The sequence below is a fragment of the Pan troglodytes genome, chromosome 9 (genome assembly GCF_028858775.2).
Source record: "Pan troglodytes isolate AG18354 chromosome 9, NHGRI_mPanTro3-v2.0_pri, whole genome shotgun sequence".
Taxonomy (NCBI): Eukaryota; Metazoa; Chordata; class Mammalia; order Primates; family Hominidae; genus Pan; species Pan troglodytes.
In genome coordinates, this window is record NC_072407.2 from 114,320,708 (window position 1) to 114,344,245 (window position 23,538).

General features: G+C 46.5%; 1 protein-coding gene and 1 non-coding gene across 3 annotated transcripts in view; one reads left to right on the top strand and one right to left on the bottom strand.

The window, feature by feature from the left end:
• LOC451550 (uncharacterized) overlaps nucleotides 1–23,538 on the top strand; it is a 128,096-nt gene that overhangs the window by 102,597 nt on the left and 1,961 nt on the right. Inside the window, exons 3-5 of one of the 2 annotated variants that reach the window (XM_063783413.1) lie at nucleotides 18,106–18,150; nucleotides 20,065–20,255; nucleotides 20,651–20,765. In XM_063783413.1, the coding sequence (XP_063639483.1) occupies nucleotides 18,106–18,150; nucleotides 20,065–20,255; nucleotides 20,651–20,682 (268 nt within the window). In that variant the 3' untranslated portion in view covers nucleotides 20,683–20,765. Of the gene's footprint in view, nucleotides 1–18,105; nucleotides 18,151–20,064; nucleotides 20,256–20,650; nucleotides 20,766–23,538 lie in introns of those variants that run through there. The other variant, XM_063783412.1, reaches the window with a different exon arrangement.
• LOC112204823 (U6 spliceosomal RNA) lies at nucleotides 12,562–12,668 on the bottom strand. Its single transcript, XR_002938581.1, has one exon. It is a non-coding gene; the product is annotated as a U6 spliceosomal RNA (small nuclear RNA).

The following is a 23,538-nucleotide window of genomic DNA, read 5'->3' on the forward strand; positions in this document are numbered from 1 at the left end:
TGTATCGGAGGAAGAATGAGCTGCTATGTACAATGATTAAGGCAAACTTGAAGTCAGCCAGAAATGGAGTCAAACAGTCTTGGGATCAGACAGCGTCTGCAGCACATAGCTAGGTGGCCTTAGGGAAGTTTTTTTTAATGCCCTGCTAGTAAAATGAGGATAGTAACAGTCCCTACCATCAGAGGTGATTATAGAGAAATAAATGAGATAATGCACATAAAGAATTGATAACAGGGCTTGGCATATGATAGATTCTCAAAAATTTTAGTTATTATTTGACATGAATTCTGCCCTCACAAACTGTAAAATATAGTTGAGGATGCAAAAGTAGTGTATAAATGATGATGGCATAAGGTAGAAAAGATAACTACTATTGAAATAGGGCCAGGCCAGGCTTGGTGGCTAATGTCTGTAATTCCAGCACTTCGGGAGACCAAGGCAGGAGGATCGCTTGAGCTCAAGGAGTTTGAGACCAGCCTGAGCAACATAGGGAGAACTCATCTCTAATAAAAAAAAATTAGCTGGGTTTGATGGTATGTGCCTGTTATTCTAGCTACTCAGGAGGCTCAGGTGGGAGGACTGCTTGGGCCCAGGGAGGTGAGCTATGATCATACCACTGCATTCCTCTAAAAAAAAAAAAAAAAGAAGAAGAAAGAAAAAAAGAGGAAAAAGCAAGGAACAGAAGGAACAGATAGTGTGTTGAGCTAAGTGTTTTATTTTTTATTACTTGAATATTTTGGAATAAGTAAAACATACACATGGTACAAATTAAGAAGGCACAAAAGAGATACAGCAAAAGAGTAAGTCTCCAGCTCACAGCTCTCCCCAGCCAGCCAGATCTCCTCCTTGAATGTAGCCTCTGTTAAGTCTCTTGTGTGTCCTTCCAGAGAGCTTTTGCACAATGAATATATGTGTATGTATATGTGGGTTCTTTCTTTTCACACAAATCTCAGCACACCACCACTGTCCTGACTGGGCACTTTTCTTTCAACACTAAGCAATGTATATTGAAGACCATTCCATGTATGGGCTCATATAGATCTGCCTCATGCCATTCTATTGGACGGAGGACATTGCTGAGTTAACCAGTTCCACCCTGGCAGACTTTTAGTTTGCTTCCGGTATTTTGCCATCACGAGACATACTGCAATTAATATTCTTTCTTGTTGAAGAGTTTCTCAAGCTTCCACAAGTAGATGTGGAATTGCTGGGTCAAGGAGTGTATGCATTTGTAAGTTTTCTAGCAGTTTCCAACGTGTGCTTCCAAGAGCTCACACTGCCTTCACTCCCACCAGCAGTGGGACGAGAATGTCTGCTGCTCACACCCTTGTCAACAAAATGTGCTACCAAACTTTTGACCTTTTTATTTTTAGGGGCCATTCATGTTCTTTTTTTTTTTTTTGATACAAAGTCTCGACCTGTACCCCAGGCTGGAGTGCAGTGGTGTGATCTCGGTTCACCACAACCTCCACCTCCCAGTTTCAAGTGATTCTCCTGTCTCAGCCTCCAGAGTAGTTGGGATTACAGGTGCGCACCACTGCACCTGGCTAATTTTTTGTATTTTTAGTAGAGACGGGGTTTCACCATGTTGGCCAGGCTGGTCTTGAACTCCCGACCTCAGGTAATCCGCCTGCCTCAGCCTCCCAAAGTGCTAGGATTACAGGCGTTAGCCACGGCGCCCGGCTGCCATTCATATTCTTTTAAATGAAGCCTCTTCACTTTCTGTGGAGGAGTCTCTATCACTTTCCCTTGCTGATTGGAAGGAGTTCTTTATATATTGGGGAAAGTAGCCCATTGCCAATGGCATATCATTTACACCACCTCTAGAGCTGCCTATAGTTCCAGTCAAGAGGGGTCCTTGTCTTGGCCCCACTCTGGTCTCCCATGGACTTACAGTTCTCTATAGGGTGTGGAACCAGTGGAAGTGCTCCCTCTTCTCAGTCACTCTAAGGATACACAGGACCCTGGGATTTCCAGCTCAAACAGCCCCAAGTCCATTATCAGACTTCTTTCCCAGGTCCATCCTCTGGAGGATGGCTTATGCTGCTAGTGCACACACTCCTGGAACTGTTATTGGTTGTGTATGTGTGCATGTGATTGTATGCATGTACAGAGCATGGACATGCACGCCGCATTGCTCGCAAGCAGGTGTGCAAGGCCCCTTGAGATGGAGATAGGAGTGGGAGAAAAGGGGAAAGGCTGGGGGAGGCTCTTCCAACTACAATACCGTGGTGTGGAACCCTAAGGAGTCAAGAATTCTAAAGTCCATCCTGGCCTTCCAGGTCATTTTGAAGGCCTACTTTGTCAAGGAAGAAGAACAAAAACATCTTTTATTTAATGGTTTATTAGCTTGATTTCTAACTTCTAAATGTGACCTGTAACACATGGGTCTCCATTTGTAATCTTTCCCTGGGCCCTGCCAATGTTAGGGCAGGCCTGACCACGTCTCCTAGAGTCAGCAGAAACTATAGAGCATCCTGGCATTTGTTTATTTATTTATTTATTTAGATGGAGTCTCACTCTGTTGCCCAGGCTGGAGTGCAGTGGTGTGATCTCGACTCATTGCAACCTCCGCTTCCCAGGTTCAAGCAATTCTCCTGCCTCAGCCTCTCAAGTAGCTGGGATTACAGGTGTGCTCCACCACACCTAGCTAATTTTTTTTTTTTTGAGATGGAGTCTCATTCTGTCACCCAGGCTGGAGTGCAGTGGCATGATCTCGGCTCCCTGCAACTTCTGCTTCCCAGGTTCAAGTAATTCTCCTGCCTCAGCCTCCCAAGTAGCTGGGACTACAGGCACAAGATGCCATGCCTGGCTAATTTTTTTGTATTTTAGTAGAGACGGGGTTTCACCATGTTGCCCTATTTTTAGTAGAGACAGAGTTTCACTATGTTGGCCAGGCTGGTCTCGAACTCCTGACCTCAAGTGATCCCCCTACCTTGGCCTCCAGTGCTGGGATTATAAGCGTGAGCCACCCCACCTGGTTAATCCTGACATTTATTTGCAAGTTACTTTGGCATGAAATCACAAGCCTTCAATGCATCATGTATTTCAGAGCTTGAAGGAAGTACAAGAAAGTCATACTCACTTTGGTCAGTTGATATCTTATCCCTATTTTATAGATGGGACAACCTAGGCCCAAGGAAGTATATTGACTTACCCAAAGGTCAGCCTGATTCTTCCCTTTTTCAGTTCCTATGATGCGTTTGCTAAGGGTTCCTGTGAAAACTGCTTAAATATCCAGCATTTTGTTTCACAGTCAAATCAGGTAGTGATCAAGTCTCAAGGAAGAGAGAATACATATGGCTTCAAATGCAGGATCACACTGGATTTTACAGCCGACTGGAACTGTCTGTCTTCAGACGCAGCCTCCGTATGACTACATTTCATAACAGAAGATCCTTCTTTTTGATTTTCTCTTGTGTGATCATCTGGAAGCACATGCACCAGAGAGTTGGAACAGCGCCATTAAAAATATTTATGTTGGTGTGGAGTTGTTTGCATCTTAGCCTGTGTGCTACACTAATAGCACAGTGGCAAACATGACATTTTCCCCAAGTAATTATAGAAACCAGCAGACATTTACAGGGAGTTGGCTGTTCATTGACATGGGAAGCACAGCCTCACAGAATGGGAGTTCTAGAATCATGGTAGCATGGCTTTTTAACCCAATTTGTGCTTCTTCCTGGCAATGACCAGAGGCCCTGCGGAGAGCCAGGCACAGACTTCAGGCCTGGGAAGCAGCCCCAGGTAAAAGGTACTCATAATCTCAGCAGGTGAACTGAGAACACTGTGCTTCTCCTGCCACTCTCCCCTCCCTCCTCCTCGCCTGTGCTAAATGGAGTCTCCAGACCTGTGTGTGTGTTGGGGGTAGGGCAGGGGACCTTCACAGATATGACCCTCCACTTCAGGGAGATTTATCACCTGTCACAGCCCTAGACCAGGCCTGCTGCAGCCTCTGAAGGTCCCCACTGCCCAGAGAGGCTGAGGGGGCGATGTCCATGGGGATGCTGGAGGCAGAGTGGGGGTGGGGGCAGAGAGGTTTAGGCCCAGGGATCCAGACATCTTGGTCCCTCCGTGCCAGTCACTGTTTATGTTCTCCACTGTCATTTAGGGTGGAAACAGTATCTGCTAAGGTACTTCCCAGGGGGATGCTAAAGTTAGATTTCACTCAGATGCACTTCTAGTCTTTCTTGTTCCTAAAGGAGAAACTGGGTCACACTGGAATCTAGTTAATATTCAGCATGGTGTGGCAGAAACATTCAGAGTCCAGAGCCAAACACCAAACAGGCTCAGGACTGAGCCTGGCTCTCCCTCACCAGCCAATCAATTTCTCTGAGCCTCAATTTCTTCCTCTGTTAACAGGGAATGATAATGTTTATCATTTAAAAGGAGGTGATACAGGATGTGCTGACCGCAGTTTGCATTGCTCAGTAGCTACTGTTTTTAGAACTCTACAATGCTAAAATATTTTTAACTTTACAAAGAACCATCCCTTGGCTTCTTATGAAGCCTCAGAGCCATACTGGAAGGGAAGAAGGGTGGGTATGATCCCCCTGTGGCAGAGGAGGAGGGTAAGGCTCAGAGAGGTCTTTACAATTTAATGTGGCAAATATTCTTGATCATCTACTGGGTTCAGAGCACCAGACCTTCCACATGCAATTCCTGTCCTTGAGAAGTTTGTAAGCTAATGAGCAAGGGTGACACTTGCGGTCAAATACATACTCACCGAGGGGAGGAACTTTGGCCTTGCTCACTGCTGGATCCTGAGTGGTCCATAAATGTTTGTTGGCTGAATGTATGGCATGATTCTAATGCGAGACACAAGGAAGGGTCATAGCAAATTTACACACTCAGAAGAGGGAAGAGGAATTCCAACTAGGAAACATGGGAGTGCTTCCAGGAAGCAGTCACATTTGGTCTGGGCTTTGAAGTGCTGGCTGGATCTTGACAGGCTGAGATGGGAAGGAAAGATATTTCTAGAAGCAGGAAAACAGGGGTGAAAGCACTGACCTGCCAATGTAGGCTCCATTAAGGAAGCATGAGCGATGTGTCTTGGTTGGAGTTTGGGGTGTGTGATGCCCAAGTTGGGGCCAGTAGTTGGGAGACCTTATGCCCAGGTTGCCCAGAAAAAGTCCCACTTTATGACTCTCGTGGCTCAATGAACAGCTGTTAATGATTCCTATTGTCTCTTTTTACTTTCAAAATTGTTCCAGTTTGAAAGATACATCATGTGCTCCCTCTGTCTATAGCGAGAGATGAGGTTATGAGGAAGACTTAGGAAGGGATTAAGGGAAGGAGCCCAAAGAGTCTGGACTTAAACACTTAGCTGGGGTCCCACACTCCAGTGTTTACAGTGGCCATGATGTGGGTGAACAGCTGAAGCTGGTGGGGTGAGCAGCTGCTGCAACCCAGCTCCAGCTGATGGCTCCAGGTAGATATACGGACCCTTGCCAGCTCTCCTGGTACTTGAGAAAAGCCAGAAACCTGAATTTTTATATGCATTTCCTGATATTAAAATTATCATTCAAAAATTTTACAAACACTACGTAGGTCAAACAAAACTTATCTGCACACTGCGTCTGGCCTGAGCCCATGGCTCTGTCCCTCTGCTGGGCGGTGGGGAGCTGGGGGAGATTTCTGAGGAGGGGAGTGGCCTGGCGAGAGCTAAATGTCCCCCTCACCCAGGTGTCAAGGTGGCGTCAGGAGGCATGAGGTTAGAGGGAGGAGTGCCATTAGGTGCTCTTTGACACAGTCCAGCTGGGTCACAAGGCAGATCTGAACAAGGGTGGGGCAGTGAGGATGCAGACGGACAAAAGATGCCAGGCACAAAAGAGGCCTGTAGGGGGAGAAGCTGGCCCCTGCCTGGGCCTGGAAGGTGTTGGGGGGAAGGGTGCAGTGAAAATGAGGTGGGAGGCCTCCAGTAGGTTTGTGGCTTTCATGCTGTGAAAGTCACAGTCTCCACAGCAGGCCAGAGGGTCCTCGGGCCCCAGGCCTGTGAGGCTTTGCTTCCTCTTAGGGAGGTCCTGCCTGGAATTCAACAGCAACTTTGGTGAGAGAGGAGATCCTGGGAGCTCTGGTGGTGCTAATACCGGAGGCTAGCTCCTCTGGGCAGGGAAGCCAGCTGCCTCTGAGTTGAGCCGGTCACTGAGCTGGCTCAAAGGGTGGAATGACGTGGTTTCAGTCCCGGGGGGTGCGCTGCCTTCACAGGTGGCCTCTGGTGATGTGTGAGGAGCCCATTATAAGCTTGGTTAACTTATCTGGGGGACATATGCCATCTCTGAGCCCTCATCAGCAGCATTTATGGTTCAGAAGATATATATTTTTTCTTTTTTTAGAGAGCAGGTATTTCAGATAGCTGCAAACACAGCCATCTCCTCACTGGGCCGCTTCCTGCCACCACAGCATAACTTGGTGATTCTGAGTCAAGCGATAATCCAGGCCATTGAAGTCAGAGGTGGACTTCTTATCCTGGGGCATTGAGCAAGGGATGGGTCAGCAAAGCCAAAGCCAAGTCTGGAAGGAAGCGGTCACAGAGGATCCTTTCTCTACTCCCTGGCCCCGTGTTCACTGTCTCATCGCACCCACCTCATGCCTCGCTCTTGTCCGTCAACTCATCTGCCTGCCTCCCTCACCAGGCCATGAGCTCCTTATGGGGAAGGAGCGCATCCATTGTTTGTCTCAAAACCAGCACAGTGACTACATCAGGGAAGGAGCACAACAAATGCGTGAATTAGCAGCAGCAGCTGCAGCAGCAAACACTGATTTTTATCAAATGCTGGTTACCTGTCCAAGCCCTTTACAAATACTTTACTAAGTCTCATTTTACCACTCTTCTGTAATGTAGGTACTATGTTGTGTCCACAAGAGGCTTAGCAAGGTTAGGTATCTTGCCCGTGGGACACAGCTAATAAATATTGAAGTTGGTCTTTGACCCCCAAATCTGCTGATCCTAGAATTAATGCTCTTACCACCATATAATCATGTGCCATTGATCTGATGTTTATTATTGCTAATTCTCACCATGGCCTTGTGAGGCGGATCTTATATTATCCTCCTATTATAGGTGAGGAAACTGAGACTCCAAGGGGAGAGGAGAGATAGGGCAGCAAACTGGAGAAAACAGACCAAATCAAGTATCAATCAAACTGCGACCTATTACAGGCAAGAAACACATACCTGCTAGACAGTGCTGACTGTGACTCTATGTAGGACACTGAGTCTTCACTCAGTAAAATACTGTTCTGATGGAGAAGAAATAATTTTGTGCCATTGCCATTCTTCTTCTTCCCTCTAACATTGTGTAAGTGCAATGTAGGGATGAGCGCCAGACCCTTTGGGTTTAAATCCTAGCCCCACCATTTAATAGCAGTATGATATGGAACAAACTCCTCAACCTCCCTGTACCTCAATTTCCCTATCTGTAAAATGGGGGTAAGGATGACTCCTATCTTACAAGGTTTTTGTGAGGCTTAAAAATGAAGAAATACCTTTGTAACAGGATGTGTAAAAAGTTTCTGCCATGGCACCAAGATACAATAGAGGCTGAAATGCAAAGACGGAGTTATACCCAGACTACAGTAGATGAACAGCAACTAGTTCACTACTTCTTGAACTCCATAATCATAGGAGCATACTAAAGGGCTGAGAGAGATTGAGAAGTATTTTTCTGAGAGAGTTGTGGGTGAGCTGGGGGTCCTTCCCCATCCTCCCCGATTCCCAGGGGGAGTGGTGGAGAGGTGACCACTCGGAGAGCCTGAAGAACCTCCTACCACTGGGAACACGGAGGCCTGGGCATGGCTCATGACTGAGGCAGCAGAGTGGAAGATGGCATCTGGAAGCAGTCACATTCCTCTCCCATAGCAGGTCACACCTGCACCCTCGGCCAGGTATGAGATTTGTAGGCTGAAGGAGGCCAGAAAATGTATCCTGCCAAGAGAGGGCTCCCAACACTAGCATTAAGGCACTGTGGGGTGTCCCTGTTGGGGGCAGTAGCTGGATGTGATGGTTAATTTTATGTGTCACATAGTTTTCTGGCCACAGAGTGCCCAGACAGTTGGTTCAACATCATCCTGGGTGTGGCTGTGTGTTTCTGGATGAGATGAACATTTAAATTGCTAAACTGAGTGAAGCAGGTTGCCTTCCCTAATGTGGCCTCATCCAATCAATTGAAGACCTGAATAGAACAGAAAAGCTGAGAAAAGAGGGAATTCCTTTGTCCTGACTGCTTTGAGCTGGGACACTTGTCTTTTTCTGCTTTGGAGCTGCACCAAAACATCAGCTCCCTTTGGTCTTTAGCCTGCTGGCTTTTGGGTTAGAACTACACCATCAGCTCTCCCAGGTCTCCAGCTTGCCAACTGTAGATCTTGGGACTTCTCAGCTTCCATATTTTGGCAGTCCAATTCTCTGTCTGTCTGTCTGTCTGTCTATCTATCTATCTATCTATCTATCTATTTATCTATCTCTATCTATCTGTCTGTCTCTATCATCTATCTATCTATCTATCTATCTATCTATCTATCTATCTATCTATCTATCTATCTACTCTCTCTCTCTTTCTATCTCTATCATCTATCTATCCATCCATTCATCCATCCACATCCTATTGGTTCTGTTGCTCTAGAGAACCCTGACTAATACACTGAAGTTGAGGGGAGAACAGGAAATGCTAGCAGAAGAGGCGCTGCCCTTATTGAGGAACCCATGAAAGTGCCACATAAGAAACGTGGTTGGTGTTAAAGCCCTGCCAGGTCCTGGGAGTGAGAGCCATCTTAAGTCAGGGCCAGTCTGGGTGTGAGACGGGAGGCGAAGGAGCAGTAAGTGAGATGGGAGGAACAGAGGGAGAAAAGGAGAAGCTGATGACACCTGCTTCCCACGCGGCCACTGGCCCCTTTGGCTGGTGAGGAGTAGAAACTGCCAGGCAGGAAAAAAAAGGTCACATATCAATTCAGTCTCCTGAGAGGCAGAGATTTGTTAGGGGAAATACCTATGAAGGATAAAGGGAAAGGAAGCAAGGTTAGGCATAAAGGCTTTGGTCCATGGTTCAGGAGTGGGAAAGAAGGAGGACTGGGTAGGAAAAGTCTCAGATGCAGTGCAGTGGGGAGCGGGTCTGGGCGAGGCTGGCTAGTCCCCTCTCTGGCCCTGGCCAAGGTTGCCCAACAGAAGAGTTCCTGGCAGGCAGCAATGGCCTGGTTCTAGCACCCTTGCAGCACTCAGCTTTTAGATGGGGGCGTCCCTGGGAACTATAGCCTTGGTGCAAATGTGGGGCAGATCCCAAGTGTGGCTCCTGGGCTGTCAGTCAACTCTGCTCCTCTTGGTGGGTTTTCCTGAAAGAGGTTTGAGTGGCTACCCCCATGGCCACCACAGACCACACCCCCATACCACTTTGTTTGTTCCCCACGGTCACACATGCTTCAAAAAGCCCCCACGCTGCAGAGCTCAGCTGGACACGGGAAGAACATTTCACCTTTTAGTCAAGTCTTTACTTTTGGTTATTGCGTGGAGTTGAACCATTGTAATTGTGGACTTAAGGCTGTTTGTACTTTAAAGTGACTCCAGAAGTTTTATTAAGGGGCCAAAAGAACCATGTGGACTGAGGTTTTATCCAAGAAAGCCCACCCCCACTGAGGAGGCATAAATAAATTGTGAGACTCAGAGTAAAAATACCTTTGTGTCATCACTTCCTGAGTCCTTCTTGTTCAATGCAATGGTTACAGCTATAAAGTGCTTAGAATAGTGCCTGGCCTACAGTAGCCACTCAGTAGCAGAGGTTAGCTTTAGGCAACCTGGAGGTCCTGGAAAGAGGAGAGAGGAGAGACTGGGGACAGGAAAGGAAGGGGGAAAGCAGAAGGAGACAGAGGCAAATGTGTCAGTGTGGATATCCAGCCCTATTTCTAGAAGCTGGGCTCTGGGATGCCCCACTCAAGCATGAGGCCTGGTCTGCTTCCAGCTCTGGGAGGGACCTGGGGCTGAGAGGGAATGGCAGAGGTTCCATCTCTGGAATCAATTGTTTCATGAAGCCACTGTGTTTGGAGGAGGCAGAGCCCAATGTGTCCAGCTGGCTGAAGCCAACTCTCCGAGGATTGTGTGTACTTCCCTGGAGGAGTGGGTATGTGTTTTAGGTTTCAGAGAATGACCCCCACGCTGGCCCTACACCAGCATCAGCCATCTCCATCGAGCCCTGCCAGTGGCTATGAAAAGATCTGTATAAGTGAAAAGTCCATTCCTGTCTCAAGGTGCCAAAAATATAGGTAGGAGGAAAAGATGTGAATAGAAATTTGATAATAAGGACTTAAAAGCTCAAACTAAAATCTCCAGGTGACAATGAAGAGGACATCAGGATGTTGTAAACTTCACTGCTCTGTGAGTGCTTCAGGCCAGGGTTGCTGTAGGAGTTCAGTGTGGAGGGACCGTTGGACCTGGAGTCGGACAGGTGGAGTTAGGATCGCATTTCTAGCCTCACTTTCTGGTGACCTTGGACAAAATTCCTTAACCACTCTGAGCTTCAGTTTCCTAACCTGTAAAGGGGACATAGAATACAGGATGGGGCTTGAGCTGCATCTTTCACTATGAGGAGAGTTTGGTGTGTTTCTTATCACAAGGTAGATTATAGGGTGTGGGCCATCACAGTAGAGAAAAAGCTTGGAGGAGGGAATGTTTGTGGTGTTTTGGTCAAAAGTGCCTGTAAACCTCTGATTCAGATGGGGGTAAGATACATAAAGTTGAATGGAAAGCTGATTTGGATGTTGACATTGTGGGGGTCCTTGAATTCCAGGATCCTAGTAATAGCTATGATCACTTAGCTAGTAGCATGGGCTGAATTGTGACCCCTCAGCCACCCTTGGCCAAATTGATATTTGAAGCCGTAGCCCCCAGTACCTCAGAATGTTACTATATTCGGAGACAGGATCTTTATACAGGTAAGTAAGGTAAACTGAAGTCATTAGGGTGAGCCCTGATCCAGTATGACTTGCATCCCTTCAAAAAGAGATTAGGGCACAGCATGTACAGAGGGAAAACCATGTGAAGACGTGGGAAGAAAATGGCCATTCACAAGCTGAGGAGAGAGGTCTGGAACAGATCTTTCCTTTATGGCCCTCAAAAGAAACCAACTGATTGACACCTTGATCTTGGACTTTCCAGACTCCAGAACTGTGAGACATTTCCGTTTGAGCCACCCAATCTGCAATATCTTGTTATGGCAGCCCTAGCAAACTAACATAGCTAGTGTAAGCACTTTATATGTGTAATTTTATCAATTGCAGTGGGAGCATTCTTTTCTTTTTCTTTTCTTTTCTTTTTTTTTATTATACTTTAAGTTCTGGGATACATGTGCAGAATGTGCTGGTTTGTTATGTAGGTGTACACGTGCCATGGTGGTTTGCTGCACCCATCAACCCATCATCTACATTAGGTATTTCTCCTAATGCTATCCCTCCTGACAGGCCCTGGTGTGTGATGTTCCCCTCTCTGTGTCCATGTGTTCTCATTGTTGAACTCCCACTTATGAGTGAGAACATGCAGTGTTTGGTTGTCCGTTCCTATGTTAGTTTGCTTAGAATGATGGTTTCCAGCTTCATCCATGTCCCTGCAAAGGACATGAACTCATCTTTTTTTATGGCTGCATAGTATTCCATGGTGCATATGTGCGACATTTTCTTTATCCAGTCTATCTTTGATGTGCATTTGGGTTGGTTTCAAGTCTTTGCTATTGTGAGCACTGCTGTAATAAACATACGTGTGCATGTGTCTTTATAGCAGAATGATTTGTAATCCTTTGGGTATATACCCAGTAATGGGATTGCTGAGTCAAATGGTATTTCTAGTTGTAGATCCTTGAGGAATTGCCACACTGTCTTCCACAACGGTTGAACTAATTTACACTCCCACCAACAGTGTAAAAGCATTCCTATTTCTCCACATCCTCTGTAGAATCTGTTGTTTCCTGACTTTTTAATGATTGTCATTCTAACTGGCGTGAGATGGTATCTCACTGTGGTTTTGATTTGCGTTTCTCTAACGACCAGTGATGATGAGCGTTTTTTCATATGCTTGTTGGCCGCATAAATGTCTTCTTTTGAGAAGTGTCTGTTCATATCCTTGATGGGGTTGTTTGTTTTTTTCTTATAAATTTGTTTAAGTTCCTTGTGAATTCTGGATATTAAACCTTTGTCAGATGGGTAGATTGCAAAAATTTTCCCCCATTCTGTAGGTTGCCAGTTCACTCTGACGATAGTTTCTTTTGCTGTGCAGAAGCTCTTTAGTTTAATTAGATCCCATTTGTCAATTTTGGCTTTTGTTGCCGTTGCTTTTGGTGTTTTAGTCATGAAGACTTTGCCCATGCTTATGTCCTGAATGGTATTGCCTAGGTTTTCTTCTAGGATTTTTATGGTTCTAGGGCTTACATTTAAGTCTTTAATCCATCTTGAGTTAATTTTTGTATAAGGCGTAAAGGAAGGAGTCCAGTTTCAGTTTTCTGCATATGGCTAGCCAGTTTTCCCAGCCCCATTTATTAAATAGTTAATTCTTTCCCCATTGCTTGTTTTTATCAGGTTTGTCAAAGATAAAAATATAGAATGTTTCACGAAGTTGCATGTCATCCTTGCACAGGGGCCATGCTAATCTTCTCTTTATCGTTCCAATTTTAGTATATGTGCTGCCGAAGCGAGCATGGGAGCGTTATTTTCACTATAGAGTGGTTACAGTCTTGAGCTGACTTCTTGGTTTTGTTCCTGACTTCACCATGTATAGCTTGGACATCAAATGCAGATGATGATTGCAATGGAGGTGGGGTTGGGAAGTGGCGTGTGAGTGGTGGGGAGATTTACTTAGAACTGAAGCAGGATGAAGCCATACACTGTCTAAAGTACATGCCCTGGACTTGGTCTCTAGATGACATCTATGAGCCCCGTCATCCCTGGAAAACTTCTTTACTGCTTTTACCTGCATCCTGACCCAGATCTCTCTATAATTTGCCACTGAAGTGTTTTTGTGTCTCAGTAGCACCTGCCTGTGATAGCTGTGCATTGATAAGTCCTCAATGTAGCCTGCATGCTCTGCTCTGCTGTCCTCAGCCCTCAGTCCCCTTCCCCAGCTGCCATGACCAACTTCCCTGTGCATAACAAGGTGTTAGTCATCAACTGGGTGCGGGGGTGAGGGAGGAAGAGTCAAATGGGATTGAATAGTGTTGAGTCGACTTGAGCAAAAGAGACACCATTAATGGAGGAAAAATGATATGTAAGATGGTATTACACATGGCTTTTTAAAGCATAGGGGACTGGTGGTCAGTAAAGAACTGAATGCAGTCAGAATAAGAAGATTGACTAACTTCATTGACTTTTAAAAAATATGTATATTTTTAATAGTTTTCTTCATTTAAAAGAAACATTTATTATAAGCAATTTAGAAAATTTCTCTCAGAGAAGTGAAAAGAGAGAGAAAAAATTTACCCATATTCCGATCACAGAATAACTGGCACACTGAGCAAGTGGAAATCCCCAAAGTGTAAACAAACAACTTTCAAACTGTTTTTCAAACTGTTGTTCAAGCTGGCTCAAACCTGCTCTCTGCCTGGTACTGTTTTGTTCCTTTGGTAAATCTAGGGCAGATGTCTTGACTCCTTTTTCCCCTGTCAAATAAGGGAAGTTCTCTTATAACTTTTAATCACAAAAACTCTGTCAGTGATTTAATTAATTAATTAATTTGTTATTGAGATGGAGTCTCACTCGCTCTGTCACCCAGGCTGGAGTTCAGTGGTGAGATCATGGCTGACTTCAACCTCCACCTCCTTGTTCAAGTGATTCTCCTGCCTCAGCCTCCCAAGTAGCTGGGACTACAGGTGCCTGCCACCACACCTGGCTAATTTTTGTATTGTTAGTAGAGATGGGTTTTCACCACGTAGGCCAGGTTGGACTTGAACTCCTGATCTCAAGTGATCCACCTGCCTTGGCCTCCCAAAGTGTGGGATTACAGGTGTGAGCCACCGCTCCTGGCCTCTGTCAGTGATTAAAATGTCCATTCTGTGTAGAAGCAAAATTCAAGATTTAAAATTTCTCTGTAACAAAGACTGACAACTGTCCACCAAAATCCATTTTCCCTTATAATAAAAGTTCTAATCTCATGGCTGGCCAGCAGACTCACCCAGTCTTCCTTGCAGTTAGAAGTGGCCGTGTGACTGAGGTCTAGCCAATGGAATGTGAACAGAGGGATAGGTTTCATTTCCAGGCCTGTCCCAGAAACACTTCCCATGTGTGCTTCTTCATACTATCTCCTCTTTCTGGTTGGCTGAGATGGGAGTGATCCAGATCTCTCTATAATTTGCCACTGAAGTGTTTTTGTTTCTCAGTAGCACCTGCCTGTGATGGCTGTGCATTGATAAGTCCTCACGTAGCCTGCGTGTGGGAGCTGTCTGTTAAAGATCATCAGCGTGGGACTCTAACTGCGTGGATGAAGCAAAGCCCACTGCCTTGCCTACTACCCTAACCTGGCACTTTCCTGTACTGTTATATGAGCAAGAAACAGACTTGTACTGTGTTGAGTCACTGCATGTTTGGGACTTTTTGTTACTGCAGCCTCTCACACTCTAACTGATACGCTCTCCAGCTGTGGTCTGTCAGGCTAAAAGCCTGCATTGGGAAAAGGAGGCACAATGAGCTCTCTACTATCCTGCTTGGTACCTCCTCACCCCATCCTCAATCTACTGACTTACTAACTGCAGTTTCTGAACACTGTAGGGTTGGCTGGAGCATAGAGGAAGTGGGAGAGGCAGTAAAGAGCTTACTTGGCTGGGACTGTCATGATCTTGCTGTTTTGGTGCCCCCATTGTTTTGGTAGACATTCAAAGTTGACCCTTTTTCTTGTGGGTTGCTTTTGTGGGGTGTGCTAGATATCTTTATTTGTCTCTCCATAGCCAACCTCTCATCCTCCTTCACCCTGCTTTGTTTCCTGGGCTGGTGCATGTAGAATGTATCAAAGGGCTCCCTTACCTTTCAGTGTCTGCTTGAGTTTGGTGAGTGGGGATCCCTGGCAGGAGTCTGGAGAGAGTCAGGGGAGAGAGGCTGGGGTAGTTATTCCCCTGGTTCCCTCTCTGTGGGGTCAACATCGTCTGGCTGCATCCCTCCATTGAAGGTTGCAGCTCCCGGCAGGTTCTCTGCAGACACTCCTCCCTGTACCTGGGCTCCCAGTTCTGCCCTATTAGGATGCTAAGGCTGTTATTAGCTTCAGAACACTGCACTATTCCCCCAAGGTCTTCTGCCCCACTCACAGCTTCATACATAATCTTTTTATTAATCTCTCCTCAAATGATCTAATTTGAGTGCCACCTATTCTGCTATGCCCCTAATACAGTGGGTTTTTTGAGATGCCCTCACCTGAAGCATCCAATAGTGTACACTTCTGCTGATGTGGGTGATGCATCTGCTATGCTGCTGCTTATAATTTGTCCCTCGGCTCCTGAGCATTCTGTTATCTGTCCTTTCCAAGTGCTTCAGAGAAATGGGGGCTCAGAGATTTTCTGTGACTTGCCCAGGGCCCCAGAGTTAGTGGGTGGTTGAGCTGGTGCTCTTCTCCCTGCCATGTGCCACTTACATTACCAATCACTTTCCCAAAAACAGTTCTGCCAGGCTGTACACCAGCTAAAAAGTGAAATAATCCTATTTTTCAGCCTGAATCGAGTGCTACATGGATAAAAGAGTGAGTTGATGGAGCTGGCCTTGGGCAAGCTCATTCTTCCGGCATGTGGACTAATGCCTGACAAGATGATTATGTCAGGAAGTTGCAGGAAGGAGACAGAACAAGCAATTTAGGCCTGGATTCTGCTGTGCTCTTGCCAAATGAGATAGCCAGGGACTCAGTGAGAGGAGGTGCCAGCAGGGGGCCCTCTGGGCAGGTAGGTGTGGCCAACTGGCCATGTTTGCAAACACTTCAGCTTGAGTGGAGGCTGAATCTGCCACCACCACCTCCTCCCCAGCCCTAAAAACATCGTATACTACTTGGGCATCTCTTGGCAAAGGCAGCGTTGACTCACAGCCCCTCAGCCTTAAATCCTAGAGGCAGTGTGGGATGCGGCCATTGCTCTGCTGCCTGACGCCCCCTAGAGAGCAGAGCTCTTGCCAGCCCCTCAGCCTGGGTTTTCCCCAAAGCAGATCCAAGTGGATCCAACTGAGGCAATTGCAGGCATCAGGAGTTGCTCCCTCGGGGTGCCTTCTTTGACCCCACCCATGGGCTGGGTACTGCTCCTAGATGCTTTCATGAGGCCCTGTTCTTATAGCCTCTCTTATTTCTTTTATTTATTTACTTATTTTTTTTGAGATAGCATCTTACTATGTTGCCCAGGCTGGAGTGCAGTGGTAATATCACAGCTCACTGCAGCCTCAACCTCCCAGGGTTCAGGTGATCCTCCCACCACAGCCTCCTGAGTAGCTGGGACTACAGACATGCACCACCTTGCCCAGCTAATTTTTTTGTATTTTTGGTAGAGTTGGGGTTTCGCCATGTTGGCCAGGCTGGTCTCAAACTCCTGGGCTCAAGTGATCCACTCACTTTGGCCTCCCAAAGTGTTGGGACTACTGGTGTGAGCCACTGCGTCCGGCCATCCTTTATTATTTCAACAAATATTTATTGAACACTGACTACTGTTGACCTTTCATATCTGTGGATTCTGCATTTGCAGATTCAACCAACCTTGGATTTAAAATATTTGGAAAAAATACAAATAAAAAATAAAGTATAATAACTATTTACATAGCATTTACATGGTATTAGGTATTATAAGTAATCGAAAGATGATTTAAAGTGTAAGGGAGGATGTGCATAGGTTATATGCAAATATTACATCATTTTATGTGAGGGACTTGTGCATCCTCGGATTTTGGCATCTGTGGGGGATCCTGGAACCCATCCCCCTGGATACTGGACGGTGACTATGTGCCTAGGCCTATGCTAGAGCCTCGTTCTAAAATTTAGACTCTCTTGTAAGTAACACTTGTTATCATTGTTTTGTAATTATTTCTTTACCCCAGAAGACACCAGGTAAATCACTGACTTTAAAAATTTAAATATTCTTATTTTTAGCTTGGCTAGAATGCTGCATGAATTTTGGGAGGCTGTGTCTTTTTGTTATTTTAAAAATATTTTATTAAAAAATCTTTGTAGCCTAGTGCCTTGTGCATTACCTACAAACAGAAGATACTCCATCCATGTTTACTAAATTAATGAATGGATGTGGCATTTGGTGTCGGCTATTGAATAAGCTGGGGCTTGGGGATTCCTTGGCAGTTGTTTTTTTTCTTTCTGTCAGGGGAGGAAAGCAAGTCTGTCAAGTGCTGTTCAATGAGATATCCAGGGCCATGGGCAGAGCTGAGCTCAGAGCTCAGAGTTCCTGGAGTGTCCACACCTCTCTCCTTTGTGCTTCTTGCAGCTCCTGTACCCCTTACCCTGGGGCAGCCAGTATGAATGCATGAGGCACATGTGGGGACTCTGCTTCTGAGTTCGGATACTGCATGCCATCACCATTATCCCTGAATGTTCCAGATGAGAACACTGAGATCCAGAGCTGCCGCCCCTCAAGGCCTCTAGGCAGAGAGGTGGAGTGGAGGCTAAGTCTGTTACCCTTCAGCCACCCAGCACTGCTATGCCAATGGGTTTACCATTTCAGTGCCTCCTCACTGGTCTAAGTGACAGACACTGACATTCACACATTCTCAGCCAGGGTGGGTGGCATCATGCCATGGATGGCACCAAATTGGGTGTTGGGGAAGTACTGCTGTGTCCCTTCCCCCCAGCCCTCCCAGCTCATTGGCCCCAGCTGTGCATGTAGCAGGGGCTCAGGAAATAGGTATGGGAATGAACGGAGTAATCTGCCTCAGGAATCTTAGAACAACACAAAAACAACCTTACCAACAGTACTTGGTCTAACACTTCATAGTCCTCTAAGTGGTTTCACTGTGTTATCTTGTTTCATGTACCTGCTCTCATTTGAAATTGTTGCAGGGTATAAGCATATAATTAAAATACCAATTAAGCCACATTCTGAAATACATCAGGCTGTGTGTGAGCATGAATTAGGAAAAAGTCAAATGACAATTCATCAATCTAGGACTCATTCCCCAGGTGCAATCCACAACCTACCTCCTCTGCATCCCAGTTTTGCTCCAGGTATGTTACAGTCCTCACTGCACTGTGCCTTATTAATTGTTCGTCATGTTGCTCTCTTGTCTCCTCTCTCGGGAATTCTTCCTCCCTTTTCTGTATGTGAAAGAAAATCTTCCTTAATCTTCAAAGCTCTGGTCCTGGAGTTCCAATTTTGTTTGTGCTTTCGTAACACCTTTCTCCCCCCTCCATTCTTGCAGACTTTGCTATTGCTCTGGATGCTGCCGCAGGCCTGCACTGTATCACTTCTTACATTGTATTGTAATGATTAACTTTTTCCTTTCCTTTCCTTTCCTTTCTTTTTCTTTTGCTTTTTTGAGACAGAGTCTCGCTCTGTCACCCAGGCTGGAGTGCAGTGGTACAATCTCAGCTCACTGGCAACCTCCACCTCCTGGGTTCCAGCGATTCTCCTTCCGCAGCCTGCCAAGTAGCTGGGATTACAGGCGTCCACCACCAAGCCTGGCTAATTTTTTATTTTTTAGTGGAGATGGGGTTTTGCCCTGTTGGCCAGGTTGGTCTTAAACTCCTGACCTCAAGTGATCTGCCCAACTTGGCCTCCCAAAGTGCTGGGATTACAGGTGTGAGCAACTGTGCTCTGCCTGTAATGACTAATTTTGTTCCATCACATCAGACTGAGCACCTTGAGGGTAGGGCTATTTTATTACCTCTAGTGCCTGGGACCCTATAGGCATTGAATGCATATCTGTTAGATGAAAAAATGGATGTTCCTGGGGCACTTGGTGGCCTGGTCAAGTCCTTGGCCGATTGGCATTTGTTAATCTTGCTGTTCCCCTCATCCCTCAGCCCAGTGCCCAACAGAGCAGGCTTCCTGGTGGTTAGGCCAGCACTGGGAGTATAGCCCTGTTTCGGCACAAAGCTGCTTGCCAGGTAAAGAATAAATCTCAAATGTTATAACCTGCGTGCTTTATTTTTTAATCATTCAAAAAAAACCCAAAACTGTAAAACAAAAAACCCCACAAACACCACAAAAATCCATTCTCTTGGCAAACAATATCCCCAGGAAGGATTATGGGAGATTTGGCTTCTCTGAATGCACCTGGCAGTGTATTCTATGTTGCATTCTCCAAAAAACAATTGCCTCTGCAGACAGTAGATAAGACACATGAGTGTGTGTGTTTGTGTGTGTGTGCGCATGTGTAAGTGTGCACACACACACTGAGGACATGGTGTGGTTGAAAGGGTATGGGTTTCAAAAGGCAGGCAGACCGAGGTTTGAGTCCAGCTGGACTGTCACCAACAGTATGACCTAGGGCATCTGTAAAATTGGACTAACAAAACCTATATTGGGAGGTTGTGTGAGGATCCAAAGGGAGCCACAGCACCACCAGAGTTCCGGAGACTCAAATGCTCTCCCCAAAGGGCAGAGTGGAGGCTGAGGATGCCCTTCAGTTCCTGGAAAGTTCTCTCTCCCCTGGAGCCTTATATGCATGATCCTTGTCCCATTTTTGTGGCATTTGACAGTACTGCCTGTTGTTCTTTATTTTTTTTTCTCTTTCTCTCTTTCTTTCTCTTTTTTTTTTTTTTTTTTTTTTGAGATGGAGTCTCACTCTTTTGGCCAGGCTGGAATGCAGTGGTGTGATCTCGGCTCACTGCAACCTCCACCTCCCAGGTTCAAGCGATTCTTGTGCCTCAGCCTCCCGAGTAGCTGGGATTATAGGCGCGCACCACCAGGCCTGGCTAATTTTTGTATTTTTAGTAGAGATGGGGTTTCATCATGTTGGCCAGGCTGGTCTCAAACTCCTGACCTCAAGTGATCCACCCACCTTGGCTTCCCAAAGTTCTGGGATTACAGGCATGAGCCATCGCGCCCGGCCATTGTTCTTTGTTGTTATTCTTCCTAATGAGACTGGAAGCACCTCAAGGGTGGGGCCACATCCAGTACTTCTTTCTGTCTTGCAGAGGAGAAGTTCACGAGGTGGATTGGCCTGATGGGTCCTGGCTCCACTGGGAAGACCCCTGGGAGAATCTGAATCTTCTTGGAGGACTTCTCTGCTCTGCTTCTAGTTCTCCACCTCCAGGTTGGGAGAGGGTCCTGACACCAAAAGTTCATTTCAGAATCTGCCTTTCAGCCCTTCCTTCTGGTCAAAGGTGTGAGTATGGCTGGCATGATGGGATGGAGAGAACATGGGCTTCTCAATCCCCAATCTACCACTAGTAAGCTATGGGAGCTGCAATCCTCTCAGACCTCCGTTTCCTATTCATAAAAATGGGAACAATAACACTCCCCTCATGGGACTGCTTCTAGGTGCAGTGACAGGGCAGCGGCACCATCTAACACATTAAAATGCTCAGTTTTTCTTGCTAATACCATAAGGAGATTTAAAATATAAATGTATCTATAAATTCCCGGACCCCAGTGTTGCCCCGTTGAATAGAAACTACTGGAGGTTGGGTTCTGAGAATGTGAATTTTTGAGGCACTCCCAGTGAGACTCTGAGAAGCCGCGATGTTTGGGAATGACAGCTTTTCCATTCTTCAATTCCAGATGCTATTCATAATGAGATGTGCTACCGATAACAACTTCTCAGGAAAAAATGTGTGAATTACCAATTACATTTATACATTTCAACCTCAGACTCATTAAAAATTGCACCCCTGGACTGTGCATTGTCTCAGCTGTGGTCACAGGACTGAAGGAGAAGTCTATGTGGTGTGAGGCAATAACCATGACTGTGATTAGATGGCAGCCTCGATGATCACCTGGTATATGCCATGCTGGGAGGCCACTGAGAATGCTCTGCATCATCCCCCAGGCCTGGGATGCAGAGTGTCGGGGAATCAGTCCTGTGTCTCTCTTCTCCAGCATCTCTCAGCTGGATGCACTGGGCTCTCTTTGTGGTTCAGACCTTCAGGAGCCAAGCCAAATTGAGTCAGAGCATGCTCCTCAGTGTCTGCCCCACCACTGAGAGGGGTCAGCCTTCACCTGGCATCTGGCAGACCAGTCTGCACCGTGGGGCTTCCTCGTTGCTGTTGGAGCGTCTTTGCTCCTCACAGAGTTGGGAAGGGTGGGAGGGCCTCTTTCAGAGCTCTCTGCCCCTTTCCCTGTGTTGGCTGAGTCCCTAGGACTGTACTTGTGCGTTGATTTCCCTCTTCGGTTCATTGTATTTGTCAGGATTCAGGCAGGAACACACAAACCAGGCTTGGTGTATCTGATAGAGGAATTTAACACTGGCTATAGAATGTGTAGATGTTGGAAGGCTGGGATGGCAAGAGGGAGACTGTGAGGTGGCCCAGGGCTTATGACCTATAGAAAGCTGCTGCCCCAGCTAAGGCTGGGGGAACAAAAAGAAGGAGGGTTATCATTAGGATTTGGGATGCAGAGGAGGAGCCATAGCCTCGGGAGCATTGCTGTGGAGGAGGGACTGCTGCAGCTAGAGCTGAGATGATGGAAATAGCACAGCTGCTTGAGAGACATCACCTGGAGAAGAAGGAACGAGAGAAAGAGTGAGAGGAATAGAAGATCAACACTACTCTCCCAGCATCTCTTATTGAGAGAGCTTGTGAAGAAGTCAGCTGGCAAAGGAGCCAAGTGTGACTGAGCGGTGTGCAGAGAGTGTGGTGGGCCTGGGAGACAATAGGCAAACAATGAGTACATTCAGGCAGTCAGCACAAATTTACTAAGTACCTTTTTTTTTGAGACTGAGTCTCACCCTGTTGCCAGGCTGGAATGCAGTGGCGCGATCTTGGCTCGCTGCAACCTCCACCCCCCAGGTTCAAGTGATTCTCCTGCCTCAGCCTCCTGAGTAGCTGGGACTACAGACACACCCCACCACGCCCGGCTAATTTTTGTATTTTTACCGGAGATGGGGTTTCACCATGTTGGTCAGGATGGTCTTGATCGCTTGACATCGTGATCCGCCTGCCTTGGCCTTCCAAAGTGTTGGGATTATGGGCGTGAGTCACTGTACCTGGCCTACTAAGTGCCTTTTAAATGCCAGACACTGTTGTGATGCTGGGGGGTGAGCAGGGAACAAAACAGAAAATTTCCTGCCATCTAGGAGCCAGCATCTTAGTTGGGGAGACAGTCAGCAAACATAAAAAAAGTAAAATATGTAATCTCTTAAATGGCAGTAAGAGCTATAGAGAAAAATGAAGACGGGAAGGGGGCAGAGAGTGGTGGGAATGAGGGGGTGGGCAGGAAAGGTCTCACTAAGAACAGTTTAAGCAAAGACCTGGAAGAAGCCAGGCAGCGAGCCCCGAGGCTCTTCGGGGAAGAGCATGGCAGGCAGAGATACAGCAAGGGCAAAGGCCTTGAGGCCTGCCTTGGTTAAGGAAAAATAAAGAGGCCTGAGCAGAGTGTGCGAGGGGAGAAGAAGTAGGAGATGAGGGCAGGGGGATACAGCTGAGCAGTTTGGGCTCCAGAAATAAAAAAAAAATGGGGACCTCTTAGGATAAGCGGGCCACCTAAAAATTCTTTATGCAGGTTTTTGTTAGCCCCTGGGCTCCCTCTGACTGATGACCTGGGTGACTTGCACTGACATCCCTTTACCCCTCTTGTAGGATCACAGAGAGGTCAGAGGGTGGGGCTGGAGGACAGACCCTGCAGGGTCATCATAATAGCTTTGGCTTTGATGCTAAGTGAAATGGAAAGCCTTCTACCCTTCTCAGTGCCCACTATCTCCTCCCCACACCCCAACTCAGGAGTGGAGCTCTCTGCCTTGACCCCCAGCTCAATTACTGGGATTCTCCTTCCCCTGATCCCGGCAGACACACATTCTCAACTAGGCTGCAGGCTTCCCCAAAACAAAACCCCTGCCTATTTTACATATCACTGCACATCTAGCTGGGGCTTGGCTCCCAGTAGGGGCTTAATAAATACCCGGCGAACGAATGAGCAGTTAAGCAGATCCTCAGATCTCACATTGGTCACCAGCTTTGTGACTCAGCTGCTCAATCAAAGTCAATGTCAATTGGGTGCACAAAATCAGTCCATTAGTTAACTGGAATCAGCCAAATAATAAAGCAGTTGCTTGACTGAATTTCTAAACTGGCCACATGAAACCTGTGTGGTTACAGTCTCAGTCTCCATGAAAACTTTGGGGCTGCAGTGTTACTGCACAGAAGGTGTGTCCACCCCACTGCTTTCTGGTAATGATGGAAGTTTTTCCCCCCCATTTATTAGTGATGAAGGGTTTGTTGGAGATCATTGTATTCTTAGCAGCACAGTTAATGAACTAGCTAAGCATCAATAGATGAAATCATAAAACCATTAAACACCAAGAGCAATAATGGGAAACTGCGTCTGGTGGTAATGAAATTAAGTGTCTTTATGAGGTCACTTTATTACTTTTCTCCTCGGCTCTCTTGCCCTCCCGAGTACATGGTGACTGCTGCTCCTAATTGCTGTTTCACTAAAATGCACAATGCTCTCCA